This window comes from Coturnix japonica, chromosome 4 (assembly GCF_001577835.2).
Source record: "Coturnix japonica isolate 7356 chromosome 4, Coturnix japonica 2.1, whole genome shotgun sequence".
NCBI classification, from domain to species: domain Eukaryota; kingdom Metazoa; phylum Chordata; class Aves; order Galliformes; family Phasianidae; genus Coturnix; species Coturnix japonica.
In genome coordinates this window covers 66,202,345-66,216,495 of record NC_029519.1, presented here as the reverse complement: position 1 = coordinate 66,216,495, position 14,151 = coordinate 66,202,345, and the positions used below count along the sequence as shown (strand labels likewise).

At 35.2% G+C, this 14,151-nt stretch overlaps 1 protein-coding gene across 2 annotated transcripts in view; it reads left to right on the top strand.

The window, feature by feature from the left end:
- TBC1D19 (TBC1 domain family member 19) overlaps nucleotides 1-11,966 on the top strand; it is a 41,219-nt gene extending 29,253 nt beyond the window's left edge. The window contains exons 14-21 of one of the 2 annotated variants that reach the window (XM_015862935.2): nucleotides 2,484-2,568; nucleotides 4,453-4,497; nucleotides 5,708-5,740; nucleotides 7,415-7,524; nucleotides 8,659-8,750; nucleotides 9,375-9,490; nucleotides 10,485-10,555; nucleotides 11,587-11,966. In XM_015862935.2, coding sequence (XP_015718421.1) covers nucleotides 2,484-2,568; nucleotides 4,453-4,497; nucleotides 5,708-5,740; nucleotides 7,415-7,524; nucleotides 8,659-8,750; nucleotides 9,375-9,490; nucleotides 10,485-10,555; nucleotides 11,587-11,661 — 627 coding nt within the window. In that variant the 3' untranslated portion in view covers nucleotides 11,662-11,966. The other variant, XM_015862937.2, reaches the window with a different exon arrangement.
- The last annotated feature ends 2,185 nt before the right edge of the window (nucleotides 11,967-14,151 follow it).

Sequence of the window (14,151 nt, the reverse complement as noted above, 5' to 3'; positions counted from 1 at the left end):
TCCAATTTAAAAACAAAAATATTGCAGTGACATACTGCAGTAGGCACAGAAGGTATTTTATTGACAGTATTTTTAAGCTGAACACATGGGTTCTGCATAAGGTAATGATGTGTATGGTTACTTCTAAGCTTCTTCCCATACCAAAGCTGCTACTTGCAAGAGGGAATACAGCTAATTTATACGGAATTATCTTCAATGCTGTCTGTCAGATACCCTTGAACAGAAGAAGATTACATTTATGAATTTCCTAATGTGTATTTGATTGCAGTGTCAACATAAATGTCATGCAGCAAACTTCACATTCCCACGGCTTTTTCAGTTTCATTAGTCACACTTGTTAGGTTAGACTTGCTTAATTTTTTGTTTTAGAGCTATGTGAAACGGTTCTTCTTTGATGATCGTATGTAAAACTGCCATTAATATGGAGAACTAACAAAAGCAAAAATGATCCTTAATGTCGTTTAGCCCATATGAGTAAAAAAATGAGTTACTATTTAAACATACGACTGAATCATGTCTACGTGTGATATTTTTTAACACAGTGTTTGTTTAAACATGAACATTTAAAATCACAGCCTCAAAAAATATCATTTATTTTACCTAAAATAGTTACAAAATTAATGTCTGCATGTGATTTTGTTTAAAATGGATTACAATTAAACAAAATAACTCCAGAGTGACAATTCAGCATTGATCTTACCATATCCAGGAGTTTACCAGACATTTCTGTACTTAACAGGTGGTTGTGTCATTATTTCTTACAGCAGCATCATTCCCGTGAATGAGAAAAATAGCGCAGAAATCAACAGATTTGAACATCTGTGATGTCATGTTAGATGTTCTATTTTAATACTCAAGTCTTATATCCTGTATAACGAATAGGTGCAAAGAGCCTCACACTGCAGTTTTCAGTGTAGTCAGAACTTGTGTTTGGGTTGGAGTCTACCTCTTGTAAAGTTACATGGTCTTAATTTAAAGACTTCCTCATTCTGGTGCTGGGCACTGTATCCCCCTCTGTGGGTGAGGGAAGCTTCAAGTAAGGTTACATTCTTTCCCCTGTGAGAGGGCACAATTTATGTCCCTTCTAGATGAGTTCCTCTTTCTCTCACCTCAGTTAACATATACAGAGAATTACGTTTGCCTGTGTATTGTTATTGTCAGTTGTATTTTGGCAGCTGTGAAAATGACTGTGTACTGCACAAAAATAATATTTAGCTTGAACTGTTGAAGATAAAGAATTTATTTTTTAAAAGATGTTTGTAACTGTGAAGTAATGTTGAAATTCAGAAAAGGGAAATTTCTCTTGCTTTCAAAAAGCCAGAGTGGTCATCAGATGTCACAGTTTTGCACATTTCCTTTCGATAAATGCTGATCTCTGGAAAATGTTTGAAAAACGTTTGCAATAATTTGTTGAAGAAAAACTCCATTTGTTTTACTCATAAGAAATTATGTAGTAAAACACTGTATAAACCATCTCCACATCTTACACCTTGGCTACAGTTTAAAGAAAAATTGTTGAAAGCACTGCAAGAACAATGGGTTTAGTTATTTAGAAGTCAGCAAATTGTAGGTTGTTTTACTTCTGCCCTCCTGTGTCCATTCTGGATAGCACAATCTCTCATTGCATGAAAACAGGAAGGAACATATTAAAGTAAAATAATTATTGCATTTTTTTCAACTGTATATAGGGTGAGATTCTTTATTGTTTTATTTTTTCCCCTAGGAATGCTTTTTATATATATATATATATTTTTACTCAATTGCTATGAGCAGTAAATTGTTCTTTTACGTAAGCAATGAAAAATGCAGATGTATTTTGTAAAATATAATATACATTTCAGAACTTAAGGATATAAGGGGAACATTCTCACTTGTTCTTTTGGGAAGTTCTGAACAGCGCAAGCATTCTGCAAAGCTCATGGGAATGAGGGAGAATATGAGGATCAGTCCTCTGGAAATGCGTGTATATTAAAATATAAATTCTTCATTTGCATATGCTCCTACTTGGACTTCCCTAAGTCGTAGTAACCAAATGGGAAAATGACCTATTAGACATCAAAGCAGCCAGGTGCATGCACAGCCACTTCAGCTACTGAGATTAATGGGAAAGGGGGAGCTAAGCAAAAGCTGAAGAGTGTTTTTGAAGTATTCCAGAATGTTCCAACATGCCCATTTTTCAGGTGTACGTCAATATGACATGACAGAAGGGGGTTAAACTGATGCTTAGAGGCAGAGGAAGATTGGAGGTTGTGGATATTTTACTGGCAACAAGTGAACGTGAAGATGATATCGTAGCAAGCTCAAAGTGAGCCTGGAAATTTTAACAAGGCACCACTAACTGGAGCTGGTCGATAGCTTTCAACCACATTAGCTTTCTTCAGTAGCATCTTACAAGTGCTAATTAAGGCGGGTGCTTGAATCTCTATTTGACATTTCTTTATTGATTGTCAGCTGATATTTTTTTTTTATGTTCTCTTTTACAGGTATTACTCTGTTTTTCCCGAGATACTTCAGTGTTGGAGCACTTTGCTTACAGCAGTGCTACCCCACCAAAATCATACATACGAGGTAAAGGGGGTTGTTTTAAAAAGGAATATATTGTGTGAATTTCTTTTGGTTCATTACACCTCATAGACTACATTTAAAAGAATATTAATAAAGAACATCACGCATCCAGATGACATCTTTGTGGTTTCTATTATTGCAATTTAGAAACTGATTGCATAAAAGCCAGATTGCAATGATGTTATTTTATGGTAGTTTTCTGTGTGTTATTATTCAGTGTTTTTTTCCAAAGTAAATTAAAAATTAATCTATGGTGGTATAATAAAATCATGACATCTGTCATCTGTTGGGATAGAAATTTAAATACACATCATTGTCCTCTGCAACTTCAACAGATTTACTAAGTGGAAGTGAGGGTAGAGGATTACCTTCAAAACTCACTGCTTTGGGAAGATATTTGTAGACAGGGACAGAACATGTTGCTGAAGAATATTAGGCTCTGTTACATAGACTGGAAAAGTACAGCCCTACCAAGTAGGCTTACACTGATTTTTTTCATTGCAAGGTGTCTTCCAAAGTTCTACCCTATCTTTGGCTTGATTTTTTCAATTTTTTTTTTTTTGTGACTTAATAATATTAAATCTATCATTTCAGTCGACTTGCCCTCTCATCCAGCTTCTGCCATGTTTCTGAGCTCTGCTGCCTTGCTTCTTAGATCCTCACCTCCTTTGGATTTAGCCATTTTAAGTGTAGAGCCATGGCAGCCCAGAAACTCTGCTATTCTATTTATTCCAGAACAAATCTGGAGAATGAAGTTGCTGAAAGCTAAGTCTCTGCTGCAGCATATATGTGCAGTGCTTGTAGGTCCTATTTTTGGCTAATTTTCCAAGAGAAATGCTTCACGCTAAAAATAATCACCTTCCAGGTTACAACTCCCAGCTACAGGGCAAGCATACAATTGAAATGAAAAGTGAAATTACTTCATAGTTTAATGAAACAGTTGATCCCTGTAATTGGAAAATAGTGGATTTTGTTTTTGTGGGTAGGGGGCAAGAGCTTCACAGGTTAGTGTTGGATTTAATTCTGTCAATTTGTATTATGGGAAAATGTTTAAGTCTAAATTAATTTGAACCTGGCAAAAGGTCCTGTGCCATTCTTCTGTGTAGAAAGAACAAAATGCACAGAGATCTGCAGGACCTGTCAATATCCTATAAATTTTCACAAAAATAACTGTAGTTGAATTTCTTATTTTAAAACAGAGACACAATGAAGGGTTTTTAAGTAATTGTAAAATGCTTAGAAACCTTTTTTATAGTGCTAAATAAATTGTGAAAAAATTTATAGCAGATTTAAAATGAGAATGCTGTGTAGTTATGATACTGTTGACTAATGTGAGATGTTCATTCTGCAGAGAAAACTAGTAGGTTTAATCTGTATAGTCAACATTTGTCTTGACTTAATTAGTCTTTTGTATCCAATAAATCACTTTTTTTGTTTTGATTTATCACAACTGTACCATGCATCTTCCTCTCTGTTGCAGACTTAGTGAAGTCTGGAATATTTTTTATCTGGTGTTCTTCTATCTATTTAAAGGACTTTCCTTCCCCTAAGTCAGCTTACCACAGCATGACAGACTTAGCCCTCTAACTTCACTGTCTTAAGTTTCAACACCTTTAAAGCTTCTTAATAATATTACACCTCAGTCAAAATTCCTGTTCTTTTTTCCCTTGTTTATCATCGTGCCTTGGTGGTGCTGCATTTTTGTTTTACATTTCAGAATGTATCAGTTCTATTACATCGCTTACATGCTTTTAGACAGTATCAAATGATCAGTTACATATGTAGTTACAATTTTTATAATTGTCATTTAAATCTATTTATTAACTTATACCTTTAGGCCTTTTTAATAGTCTTATTGCATTTTAATTGTTGTTTGATGATTCACAGGAAAACTTGGAATAGAAGAATATGCTGTTTTCTATCCACCAAACGGTGAGAATGATACTATTGCCTCCTCTAGCGGTAGATTGGAAAGGTACAGGATATGTTTCTCCTCAAATACGTGTTAACCTCTTTTTCTATATCCAAGTGTGCTTTACTGATATTCTGCCAAATTCATTAACGTAAAGGATTACGTTGGACTGAAGCTAATGCAGAAGCATGTTCAGCCTGTTGTTAATAGTGACATGGAGTTCGTATGTGTAGGAAAAAGGGAAAGCAACTTCTGGTGCAGCAGTGTCAGGAGATCTTCCACTTAGAGAATCTGAAAGATCCATCCTGACCCCCAGCTTTTCAATGCTCTGCACACCGTGTTTGAAAGTCTCTTTCAGAATTAGTGTTCATTTTAGAAATTCAGATCTAACAAATCTGTACAATTTTAAATCACTATCATTGCTGTTGGAGCCTCAGTTGTTCATTTTCTTTTTCATCTCTTATTTTGATCATTTCAGTCTTATACTGTTGAATCCTTACCCTGTTTTTGTGCCACATTTAGAATTCAGGCTCTCTCCTATTGCTTTCAAGGCCTCACATCACCAATCTTAAATCCTTATCTCTGACCTTACCTTCAGTGCCTCCTCTGCTGCAGTGGTGTCAGTGATAGCACATTTGTTTGCTCTCCTTTCTTCCATTTTTGCCTCCACATTTCTTGGCAGCTTTATGGCTATGAAGGTCCTTATGATCTCTTGTCAAAGCAGTTCCCTCTCATTGGTGCTATGGAAAATTAATGAATGGGTACTGAGATCAGTTGCAAAGGAGGAGAGAACTGTCATACAAGTGCCAAGTCCTCTAAATGTTTTGTCTCAGTAGTACATGAGTTACTGGAAGTCTTGGCCTTTTTTTTTTCCAGCTCCCTCCTTGTCAGTGCATGACATCTATGGGTTGTCATTTAACTGAAATTAGGTTCTGATTTCATCAAAGCTTATGCTTAGTAACTTCATGGAAACAAAGCTCTACTTGGCTTTCTAGGAACTATAGCATGTGTTATGTGTATGTGTTACCCTTGGTGGCAGTGAAGTAAACTACCTAATTCTTATACTTAGATACACGCCAGAGATCTGAGACTGTGGGTGCTATAACAAAGACATATTTTATCCCTGTAGCAGACAGAATACAATTTAGAAACTTGGGGGGAAAGTACATTTCTATTGTGGATAAAAATCAATTTATAAGAAAAAGAATAAGAAAAATCTTTGTTTTTTAGGTGTAATCCCATTTCATGGCTTTTCTATGTATGGTAAGTATGACTCATACAAACTCATACATACTAACAGTCTGGGATTTCTTTTTATTATATCATAGTATAAGGCTGTATGTACTTTTCTGTAAGGATATTGCTCTCTATATTCTATTTCTTTGTATATAAAAGCTGTTGTATGTGATTCTTAAAATTCTAAGCTGTTTCTATTTCCTCCCATTACAGCCTTATACGCTACACAGTTTGAGAGCTAATCACTGAGCTGTTGGCATCCAAGTCAAAAGTGGCATCTTAATATATTTAAATGGAGGGAGAAAGTTCATTTGCAGAGTTCTCTTTCCTCATGCTTCATGTGTTCTCGGTAGACCAGTTTATTTGTCAGTCTTAAAAGCATGAATTATGTGAAAGACCTGCTGCTCTGTCTGTCTTTAAATAGGAGCTAAAGGACTGTTAAGTGATAGGTTGGTTGCTACTGCCCTGCACAGAGGACAGCTTGATTATCAACAAGATTTCTAGGAAGAGAGCACAAAAATCCCCGAGTTCTCAGATATAGTAAGGCATCAAGGCACATTACAGAGTAGATGTACTGCAGAGAGGCACTCAAGCACCATGAGAGTTTATGTTACAGGTTTCCAGAGTTGGTGATGGTGCTGATGGTGAGTTTGTTGCTTCTTTTTGTTTTCTTTTTTTTTTATTTTCAGTCAGAGTTCAAGATTATCCTTAAAATGCCATATTTAGCTACTAATAAAGTTTAATGATCCCGCACCTTTAATTGTCAGAGGTAAAAGGCAATTTAAGTATGAAATAGAAATTTGGAATTGAATGGAGAATCTAAGCCTTCTGAAGTAGGAACCAGCTTGGTTATATACTCCTCCTTAAGTGCTCACTAGGAGGCTTTCCGTTTCTTCCATGAGAAACTGCTTTTCAAAATGTTTGGATTTGACTCTGCCCTTTAGAACAGCGCTATCAAACTGGGTGGGAGCCTCTTCCCCCCCTTTTTTCCCCTTTTACTTGGAATGGGCACAAAATAGACAGGCTGTGAGAAGGAGGGAGACTGAAAAGGCAGGCAGCTGAAACACTACAGCATGAATGCAAGCTGTGTGTGCAGAAGCTGGGTCCAAACAGCTGCTCTAGGAGGAAGTACCTGGGACCTGATGTAAATGTCGTATACTTCTGCATGTTTGCACACATACTCTTGTACTGTGCCACCTGTCAGGCACTGTTCTCATATCCTCCTGGGCTCTATGTACAAAAGCACTTTGCCAACTCTTTTCCCCTCAGCCTTCAATCCTTACACATACACACTAGTAAAACCCTCTGCTTTTCTTAAGCCAGTGTAAATACATATTTCAGTGAATATCTCACTTTGCCTTTGTGCCCCCACCTCTCATACACAAGTGCTATTATTTTATAGTAAGCCATCTTCTCTGATTTATATATGTAAAAGAATGAATTCACACATGCAGGTTCTAAGTAGTTTAGATTCTTGAAATATTAAGAACTGTATGCTAGAATGTATTGTATTCCCTTGCTTAAATTTGTGCTTCAAATGGTATACTATTATAACAATCTTTGAATAGTTTTTATAGTATAAGTTTTGTAAATTGTGCCAATATATATTACATGGTTTTCACCATATTTCATGCCTCTAACCATTAAATTCTTTTAGCAGTTTACAATGTTGTGTCAATTATAATTCTTCTATCCTTTCAGTTGCTCCACTTTGTTTTCTGTATCATGAACCTTCCAAACTGTATCAGATATTCCGTGAGATGTATGTGCGTTTTTTCTTCAGACTCCATTCCATCTCTTCTCATCCCTCTGTAAGTTCATTAGGAATTAAAATCCAATCCTTTAATATTCTCTTTGCTATAGAATGATATTATATGGTGACATAAGTTTTCTCTGTGGTTGAAATATATCCTTATGATGTAATGAAATGTTTCAGACAAGCTTGGGAAGGATCTTGAATATCTTTTTCTATCTCTATTTCAGTCTTTGCTACAGAATATAATGTACTTTATGAAATAATGTATTTTGCTTAATAGGCTTCTTAATTCAAGCTGTTATGTAAATGCATATTCTGTCCTATTTTAATTGATGACATGCAGTTGCTCACTTAAGTGCTTTCTATAGTAGATGGGTTATAAGGTAGTCAAAGATATACAGATATCTTTTCAGTAAAATCATGTTAATATATCTTTAACTCAGCCATCTTTGAGTGAAAGCATATGCTTTTTATCATTACTGGAGATACAACTTAAATAACTTACTTACATTCACAGCCAACTGTTTTAACTGTAAGACAGTTGTAGAAGTTTTTGCTCACCTTCTATTTTTTAAGAGTAGAACATAGTAAATGTTTTTCTCTTCTCCCTCACAAAAGGCTGAATAGTTATATTTCATTTTCAAAACATTTCCTGATTAAAAGAAAATCCTTTCCTTATATTTAATATACTGTTTCAAGGCTGGCCGTTGTGCTTTCAGTCATTAATAGCGGGAAAACTGGTCAGACAAGAATCTATTCCTTTTCATGGTAATTTGTTAAAGAAATTTTAAAATGTGTTTTTATTTAACTTATTTGTACCTATCCCCACTGCTGTTTATTTCAGTTATCAGGGAGACTATTTCTCACATCCTCCATTTTTTTAGCATATATATATTGTAAAAATGGAAATATTTCGACTAGGTCAATCAGAGTAGATCCTGGCATGCAGCTGAGAGCTGAAAGGGGCTTTCAGAACATATGACATTGCTAAATATATATATAAAATTTTAGCATTAATGACTGAAGGCATTAGAGTTGCTCATGCCCTGCTTACCTGAACTGTATATTGTATCATTAATAGTGTTTTATTTCTTGAATTAAAAAGTCATGCATACTTACATGCCCGTACTGTTTTCTCAGACTTGACAGCATGAGTGTTAGTATTCAGGATATAATCTTGTTTCTTTAGGGTATTGTGTCATTGTGTTTGCTATTTGAGACTCTTCTACAAACTCATCTGCCTCAGCTCTTTTATCACCTTCGAGAAATTGGGGCTCAGCCGTAAGTACATCTTACTAACTTGATATAAATGTTATGGATTCATTGTTCTTAAGATGCTGGCTGTCCTGTTGTATTTTAATTTAAAAACCGCGAGAAATTATTCCAAACTGCAGGCATGAATGTGCCAATTTTCCTTGAAAGTCATTTGGAGTTCTTTGTCTATCATGCATACACGTACACTGTGCATTTCCTTCAGTATGTTCTATGAAAAAGAAGGGTAATTGCTCTTTGTGCCTATATGAGAAATGATAGATATTACTGGGTTAATTTTCAATAATTCACATCAGATCTGATGGAACTAAGGGAAGAGTAAAATATTTTTTATTTTCATTTACATTGTGATATGCTCAGTAGGGCGGAAGCTATTGAAGGAAGAGGAGAGTGAGCAGGTGGTTGTCATTTTCTGTAGTATATTCATGGCACTAAGTGCAATAGAACCTGAAAAATCTTACTGTCGTAATTAATATTCATAATAGTAGCAGAAATTGATTAAACATTTGGGGTGATAAAAGTTGGAGATCATTCTAATTTAATCGTTTGGTCAGAATATTTCAGTGATAGAGGATTTGTCTAATCATGGGAAAGAGAAGAATCTAACTAAAACTGTTTATTGCTTGTTTTCAGACTACGAATTTCATTTAAATGGATGGTACGAGCATTTTCTGGTTATTTAGCTACAGATCAGCTCTTGCTTCTGTGGGACAGAATCCTCGGGTACAACTCCCTAGAAGTTCTTGCTGGTAAGGGAATTATTTTTACAAAATATGTTAAATCCATATAGATGAAATGCAAATACATGTTAGCTCACAGTCTATTTTGTGACAACAAAACATAGTTGTTCTTCAAATGCTGAAAGCAGATTATATGCAAGTCAAAGAGAATTCTTTTTAAAAATGGTATAAATACCACACTTCTAACAAAAACATGAAGTAATTGTTTAATATACTTCTTTATAATTGTTTGCTGTGATAGCAGTCCAAAAGTAGTGCTCTGAACAAAGCATAAGATGTTCTCCCACCTTCAGTGGTAACGTTTGATGTGGCAGTGATTAAGATTTGAATTCATTACCTTTCACAAAACACAAGATTAATCTTATGGAAAGTACATCCTCAGTACTTAGCACAACTGAAAGTTGTCCTGATTTGCTGTAATTCTTTTTTAAAACCCCATCTTTTTAAGAGACTTTGAAAGTTTTGTACTTTATAAGGGAAATTCTGTCCTAAGATTTATGCATGGTAGAGGCATCCGAGGAAGTTATATGTATCTTCAGTTGGATCACATTTTAAGTACAAAGAATGTTTATAAAAGAGAAGTTTTAGTTTCATTTGTATCTAAGAGACAGCTATGTAGATATGTATGCCTATATATGAGATCACAAAATAAATTAACGCCTTTTTTCAAGTTATATAATGCTAACAATTGAAATCAATCCAAATTATTGGCTTAGAAATAAAATAATTGAGAATCACCTTGTCCCTTGTGATTAAAAGCTACTCATCTTAAACAGAAGCGTTTTCACTCGAACTTTTCAGAAAGCATGTTTGTTGTCCTATCAGTTTTTGTGAATAGCCAAAGAAACTCAAGCATTGACATTCTCTGTATATAATTATTCAAAATCAAACTAATTACTCTGGACAGAGAAGGTTGGCATTTTAGATCAAGATTAACCCTAACCACTAATTAATAGGTCATCAACTTAAACATTGGTTTGTTGGCTTTTTTTTTTTTTTCCAGTCCTGGCAGCTGCTGTATTTGCTTTCCGAGCAGTTAACCTGATGGAGGTGACATCACTGGCTGCAGCTGAAGTAAGGATAAGTTTCAGTTAGAGGAGATTGAAATAGTTTCTGATGCTTTGCCAGCCTCAGTAACCTAAGCCTCACATGGCACGTGGTACATAGTGCAAATGTTTCTTCCTAAATTCTTATCTTGGTTAAAAACTAGATAAATCTTGAACATGCAGTACATATTACTGCTACTCTGAACTAAATGGAAGTAGAAGTACCTTTCTTACAAAAATGCAGAGTTATCAAACTGTGTTGTGTAATTAGTGCTTTTATTTCCTATTTTATTCTCAAAATATGTTTGTGGGATATATTATTTTAAAAAGTATTGTGGAGATTTGTACTTTTTTTTTCCCTCAGTGTATTTTAATGTAGGTGCTTCTGTGCTTTTTAATATTACAAAGATTTAACAAAGTTAATTTTGTTAATATTGAATCTGAAAATTCATTGCAAGTAGTATCATTTTACAGATAGGAAATGGAAAAAGAAAATCAGTCATTAAGATGAAGATCACTCGTTAAGATGAAGATTATTATTGTTTATTTGTACTAATTTGTTAAAATAGTGATAGGTATTTTTTAAAACTACAAGAGATTGTGATTGCTTCAATTTTTTTTGTTTGTTTGTTTTGTTTTTTAAACATACTTCATCAGAAGACATTGACTCTTTGAGTCATTACGTTTGTTGGACCTGCTTCATAAGTACTAGCCAAGCCACAGGATAAGGATTCTTAATTCCCAATTATTTTTAGAAGCAAGTTGAAATGTTAGACCTCTTGATGCCCTGTATACTTCGAGTAAGACTAAAGGCTAAAATAAAGTTACTTGGTTTTATATAAGTAAACATACACTTTTTCTTTGAAGTGGTGGGATGAAAAATAAAGCAAGATAAATTTTTGGCACACTGATGTAAACCAGTGTAATTTGTTTCTAGTGAAATCTGAAACTAACTATTGTTATGAGTCAATACTGAATCTTTTCCTGACTTCTTTAGCTTCTTTAAAGAAATGGGATTCAAATGTCAAGTTTAACAAGCCTTTTGGGTTTTTATCCTAGGCTGTCCTTGCTGACCTTTCAACCCTGAAGGTTATGCCACTTCTTCAAATCTTCTTGTTTGCTACCATCACCTGATCTGCTTCAACAATACTGATATTGCATTTCCAGTCTCTCATGAGAAGCTAATGATCAACTATGCAATGTCTGCATAAAACCAAAATTTAACTGTACGTATAATATTCATTTAGAAATCTGAATAGAATTTTCTAACTGGAAACAGTAACTTCACACAGAAGTGTGTGCAGTGCATGCTGCTGACTCTCACTGCAACAACGGTTATTACTTGTACATTAAGAATGACAACTTGTGCAAACAAATGATTATGAATCAGTGTCTAAAATGCATGTAATATATAATAAACAATGTAATTCTTCCCCTGAGTGTTGTAATGTTAATGTCAGAATTATAAAAGCTCTCTTTTAATCTTAAAAAAACTTTTTTCCAGCTCACAGCTTAGAGCATATCAGCTCTGATACCATAAATTGAGAAAATGAAGATACTTTAACTTCTATCTCAGGAGTCTTCTAAACTCTTTCCCAGAGTCTCATCAAAGGCCCCATGTAGTAAGATATGTTCCCTTGTAGAAGGCCTGAACATAGCTTCCTTCTGAACTTGTTGAAGCCAGTCCATGCATGAGCCAAAATATTCCCCTGAGAATGATGCCAAGATTTCTTTCACAGTACCCCACGCCCTCTTTGGGAGGGCAGCGTTATGCCTTTGCCAGTTTTCCAGCCTTGGTGATTCAACAGCTCAGGCTTCAGTTCAGAATCCAAACTCATATCAATGTGTGACGGATTTTCACTACGCCGTCAGGATGGCTTGTTGTCTGTTAGTAAGTATACCATTTTTGAGGTCTTCCAGGTTTTTTTCATTGACTTGTTTAATACCAAAGTGGAAATGATTCATGTGATTTGATTAAGCATGTCTTAATATGTGGAAAAGGGTCAAAGTCTGAAGGACATAAGGGGTGCCTTGGGACTTTCCATGGGACTTCTGTCTTCATCTAAGTTATGTAAGACGTGTTACTTTCAGAGCAACCTATTTATTTCCATGGAAATGACAACAGACATAAAGAGCACAATAACGCTATTCGATAGAGCAAATTTTCAGCCACAAAGCACTGTTTTTCAACACAGTCACCACCAGTAGCTATGAGCTTTCACCAGTGATAAATAAGAGCCTGCATGCCATGCTCATAAAAGCCTGCACCAGTGGAGGTGACCTGCTGGTCACCATTGCTGAAATGTACCACCACCACCTCCCTGTATTTTCATCCACTGTTTGGTCTCCATAAATGTTCAGCAAGTGTCAGTGAATGTCAGTGGGTGCCATTTTTTCCACATGGAGGAATTCAGTGGCAGACTGGTGGAATTCACAGAGGAGTTCAATGACACACTTCATATTCACTCGTGTCCAGTGCCATTTTGTCAGACTGCCTCTCTGCTGCCATCTGTTGCATGGCAATGAAATGTAACAGAATATTTGTGGTGAGGTTCAACCTCTGCTGCCATACCACCAACATCTGCCTCTGACATCATGGGCTGACATCATAAAATAGGAGGCATTATTTTCATATATATGTTCATATATATGTTTGTCATTTGTGATACATACTGAATCTGTGACAGTGAAATACAAATTTGTTCAGCAGTTACCTGAAAAGCGGTCTAAGCTGTAATCTCACCTTAGTTTGAGCTTTATGTCTGTTGTTCTAATTATGTCTACCTGTATAATACAGGAAGAAACTTACTCAACTTTTATAGATTGCTAGTAAATTTATAAGGCTAATTTTAATAGAAGTAGAGCTTTGAATTCAGCACAGTCACTTCTTCTGAAGAACAAAACCATTTAATAGGTTTGACTCTGAACAAGAGTGTTTTCAGCAGTTTTCTTCTGGATGACAACACAGATATTTTCCTTAATATTTGACAGAAGTGGTTTTAACATTTTTACCAGAGGCTTTTCTAGACATTTAGTTTTTTAAAAAAGAGGACACACATGACAACTTTTATCTTTACAGACAGTATTACCCTATTTTACATATGGAGAATGGAGGCATAGAAAGATTAAGAGATTTGCTAAAGATTACAGAGTAAATTCCTAAGACATGAGCAGCCTCTCCTGAATTCCTGTTTATATTTCAGGAAGCTCAGCTTGTGTATTAAGTACAGGACCTTATTTCAGGACAGCACATCATACACATCTACCTCTAAAAATTGAGCATTTTGCAGTTTTTAAAATCTGTGAGGCGTGGTACCAACTTAGAAATTATAATGTTACAAAGGATTCACAAGAACTGTGGCTTTGTAAGGTCATTACAAGGTTACCGTGGCTTTGGGGGGAATTAGAAGTACTTACTAAATAGCAAATCAGATCCCGTAAAGGCCTGGTAACCTTCTATTCCTTCCCATCGCTCCAGTGTGTGCTGTATAATCTGGCCATTATTCTAACCCATTCCTTGCTGGGCTTTTATTTTCACTCTTTTTTTTTTTGAATCTCAGTGTGGTCTATTTTGCTGTGACTTGGCATTGCATTATTCATTCTAACATTCATTCTCACTTCTCC